Below are 4,220 nucleotides of genomic sequence, written 5' to 3'. Positions count from 1 at the left end.
GAGGAAGTGACTGATGATTTGGAAAACACTGAAATCGTGGACATTCCTGCAGTAGTGGAAGAGCCAGAATATAAAAATCCAGTAGTTCAAGAGCCGAAAATTGATCGACAAGATGGTATTGTCGAGATCACGAATGAACACATTGCTCAGGAGCATTTAGAGGAAATTCAGGTGGAGCCCGAAGTGGCTAGTTCTGATCAGAAACTGTCCTTAGTTGGGAAAATAACTGATTCAGTTGTCTCTGAAGGAGATGATGTGGCTAAAACTGATAACTCTTTTAAAAACTTACCAGGCATTATGCTATCAAAAGTAACTGTTTCAACAGAGGGAAATTCTCAAGTGGCGAAAGAACTCGACTCTGTGGAAGAGACATTAACAGCGGCGAAAGTAAAGGAAGTGGTAAAGACGGAAAGTATAGCAATTTTGGAATCACAGGACGAACATGCTGAAGAACTCCCATCAGACAAGGTGATTACGTACGAAGCGACTATTGTGGAGACTGAAAAATTGTCGGTTGCTGATAAAACTGTGAGTGATAAAATCGAAGACATCACTAGGCTAGTGGAACATGAGTATGTAACTATGCAGAAAAATGCGCAAAATTTGCTTGAATCAGCGAAAACTATACCCGAAATAATGCTCAGAAGGACAACTGTGGAACCGGACTTAGAAAAAGTAGTTTGTTTGAGTGAAGAATCATCTGATTCTGAGTGCAACTAGCGATAAACCCGTACATGATTTGCCACTTAATTTTACGTACTATTGTAGCTGATTTTTTTACATCAACAAATACATTTGTAAATTTATTAGTCGCTCCATTGGAGTCGAAACAACTAACGATTTCGCTCCAGTTTACCATAGATATTTTTTCTTTAAACGTCTCATAATCTATGTAGACCCCACGATCTGGCAGATTGTTTTTTCCCTAGAAAAATCTCTTTCATAATTTATGTTTAGAAAAATTGGGTAGTGATCAGTCAAATGGCTGTTCAGCCGACATGACGCGAGTTTCAGGCCTTGACTTCTTAGTTTTTGTTTCACAAATAAATGATCTATACATGAGTTAGAATTTTTTGTAACTCGAGTGGGAAAGTTTATATATATGATAAAAACCCGTTCTAACCCATTAAGGATAAGTATTCATTTACTAAATGATTATTTTTATCATTGATGTAATTAACATCTGCTATTATTGTTGTTTTTATCAAAATAACAATCCCATCATTTCTACCATTATCCCCAGCATTATAGTAGGCAACATACCCTGGAAGTTGATAAAGTTCCCCCTGTATTTGAAAACATTCACCCACAATTATCACATTACAACAACTGAGATTATATTGCTCCTACAAAACCAAAAATTGATCAAAATTCCTTTTGATACTTCGTATATTCATGTGCACAATGTTTAGTAAATAGTTAGGGGATAGAGAAAAGGACTGATTAAACAAGGTGTCAGTTAAAAGGGGATCAGCCATTCAAACCCAGACCTTCTAGTATGGTATTTTCTACTAGACTGAAACTAATATAACAAAAATACTATCCATATTTGTGACAGCCGAATATCTGAGTTGCCTAGCACAGAGCAAGATAGGTAGGTCAAAGCCCGGAAAACACCTCTAAATGTGATTCACGTTTAGTCACCCCTTATCTGCTTTCAAAGGTTCGTTCCCTACTAACTCACCCATGACACTCCAGCTGTCGTTGCACTCCAATCTTCCTCATGACGACGGCAAAGAGGGGCGAGTGCTGCTCATTGACTATGTACTTCTTCTCCGGCTCCTCCAAGCCCCTAAACAGCGCCTGCTTGTCCATGTTGTCCGGGTCGGTGATCAGAGGCATGAAGGCGTAAGAGAGGTCCTTGCCGTGCAACATGGAGCCGCCCTCCTGGATGACGAACTTCACTGCCGACCACACTGCTATGGTGGGGAACGAGTTCATCTGCTCCAGGTCCCCAGCGGGGCCTTGATATTGGACGCGCAGCCCTTGGGGCGAGATCTCCAACCGGCCGGAGAGCCCCTGCAAAGGACAATTCCCTCAAACCCGCTGCACCTTTGCGCCTGCTGAACCCAGCTTGCCTTTTTGCTTCTGGCCAGCTTCTTGTAGGCGAAATACAGGTCCTTGAGGGGGCGTTGCAGGCCGGCCAAGCTGGTGACTTTCTCCTGCAATGGAACGCTGCCCAAGTAGTCGATGGAAAACGCATGGACGCCCATCTGCTGAGCCGACACGCCACTGTCGTTGGCCACGTCGCTGAACATTTGCTCGATCTTGGCCTGGACGCTGTTCGATTTGTGCGTGCCGCCACTGGAGTCCGACTCGAACATGCTGTCGATTTTCTGCTTGTAGATGCTGTAGACTGAGCTGGATTCGTCATTCTGGCCCTGGCTGGTGTGGTGGGGATGGAGATGCGCAGCTTCAGAGCAAGGCACATTGATGACGAGCACCTGCCTGGGGGCGGCGGGGACTTACCATGGTCGATCAGGCGGAAGCCTGAGGACTTCTGCGAAACCACGCTTCTGTTGCTCATTTTGCTGCGCACGCTCTCGTTGCGAACGATTTTCTTGTCCACCATGGTCTGGGTGATTCGTCGCTCCTCCAGAACTTTCCTCTCCTCGTGCACCTTGAAGGAGTGAAATGTACCCCAGATAGCATTTGGTATTCTATGAATATCCCAGAATGTTCAAAAAATGTACAGAACATTGGGGGAATATCCTGGGAATATACATGGTTGAACATTCCTAACATGTTCATAAAAAGTATATCCTAGGTATGTACATATATGTACATATTGGGTATATGTGCAGATGAACATGCCAGGTATGTACATATTGTGTATATGTGCAGGTGAATATACCTAGTATGTTCAAAACAAATATTCCGGTAATATACATGAATGTGTATCTACGGTATATTCCAAATTGGTTGAATATAAATTTTGCGTGCCCGCCGCAGAAATGTAAGGGCATGTAAAAGTAAATCTTCTTACTACTAAATCCTGAGACCCTTATGAAGTACTGAAAATATGGTGTTTTGATTAACAAATTAACAAAATTTATCGAAAATAAATTTTGCGTGTTCGCAGCAGAAAAGCAAGGGCACGTACAAGCACAAGAGTTTATATGAACTTTTCTTTTTAAATGCGTCAACGTTCTAATTTTATTGGGCAATATTAATAAAATTTATATATTACTCAAATAAATTTATCCGGACCTAACAGTTCCCACCATATGAAATTCAAACAATTAAAATGCATATAACAAATTCAAATTACCCGCTTAGTGTGTACACGGAGTGACAATGAGAGCGGACCAATGAGAATCATCTTTCACGCAGTGCTGCTTGGCGGTAACGCCAAAGCTCTCAGAATTTCTGAAAAGCTGCGAAGCTTATAATTTATTGGTTATTGGCATAAACAAATTATTATGTGCTATTACACAAATCTTGTTTTATTAAATTACCTATATTATTGTAGATTTATTAGTTACTAGAATAATGTCTTTATAAGCAAGACAAAATTTAGATTTTGTCAATATCGGTTTATCACTGATGTGATATCCGGGGTATGACAATTCAGCACTTTTGTATAAAAAGGTTATTAAAAATCCATACTGATCGATGCGAAAAATAAATATGAGTCAAAATATAAAAACCGTGCTTGTGCCTCAGTGTTATGGTGTGTCTTCAAGACGGAAATTACGGTATAATTATGGCTTAAAACCCCGCAAACATGGAAAGGTATGATGGTGTTTAAATTAAATACATTTGATTATTTTATTATTTCTTGTTCTAAACATACAGGTGATACCGCTGTTGTGGACTTGAAGCATTGAAGACGCTAGGGATCACGTGAGAAAACCACACACGAAAAATGTTCGCATAAGATACCGCAAAAATGTAAAGGTATGTTGGTGTTTAAATTAAATACATTTGATTATTTTATTATTTCGTGTTCTATACATACAGGTGATGTCGCTGCTGTGGCCTTGAAGCATTGAAGATGCCAGGGATCATCAGATCTCCAGATCCAGTGAGAAAACCACACACGAAAAATTTTCGCATAAGAGACAAGTAAGGTTGTCTGAACCGAATTATTCTTCTATTAATGTAAAACTATTATCTGTATTTTTTATTTTTACCAGTTTGATTTTGGTTGATTTCTATTTTGCGATAAGCATGTTTTCTTGGATCGAAGGAGAGCAACAAAAGTAAAATGAAAGTAA

At 40.1% G+C, this 4,220-nt stretch overlaps 1 protein-coding gene and 1 long non-coding RNA gene across 2 annotated transcripts in view; one reads left to right on the top strand and one right to left on the bottom strand.

Moving 5' to 3' along the window:
- The window catches only part of LOC109543043, a gene marked incomplete at both ends in the record, with an annotated part of 6,595 nt that extends 3,975 nt beyond the window's left edge, over positions 1-2,620 (bottom strand). Inside the window, 3 exon segments of the mRNA XM_048665915.1 lie at positions 1,685-2,019; positions 2,079-2,413; positions 2,470-2,620. Of these exon segments, the coding sequence (XP_048521872.1) occupies positions 1,685-2,019; positions 2,079-2,413; positions 2,470-2,620 (821 nt within the window).
- Positions 2,621-3,467: 847 nt separating this feature from the next.
- LOC125504259 lies at positions 3,468-4,194 on the top strand. Its single transcript, XR_007281380.1, has 2 exons — positions 3,468-3,735; positions 3,799-4,194. It is a non-coding gene; the product is annotated as an uncharacterized LOC125504259 (long non-coding RNA).
- The last annotated feature ends 26 nt before the right edge of the window (positions 4,195-4,220 follow it).

The sequence above is a fragment of the Dendroctonus ponderosae genome, unplaced genomic scaffold (assembly GCF_020466585.1).
Source record: "Dendroctonus ponderosae isolate FM_Combo_2020 unplaced genomic scaffold, Dpon_F_20191213v2 Dpon_F_20191213_4, whole genome shotgun sequence".
Taxonomy (NCBI): domain Eukaryota; kingdom Metazoa; phylum Arthropoda; class Insecta; order Coleoptera; family Curculionidae; genus Dendroctonus; species Dendroctonus ponderosae.
Note: the sequence above shows the minus strand (reverse complement) of the source record. Positions and strands in the feature narration are given on the sequence as shown.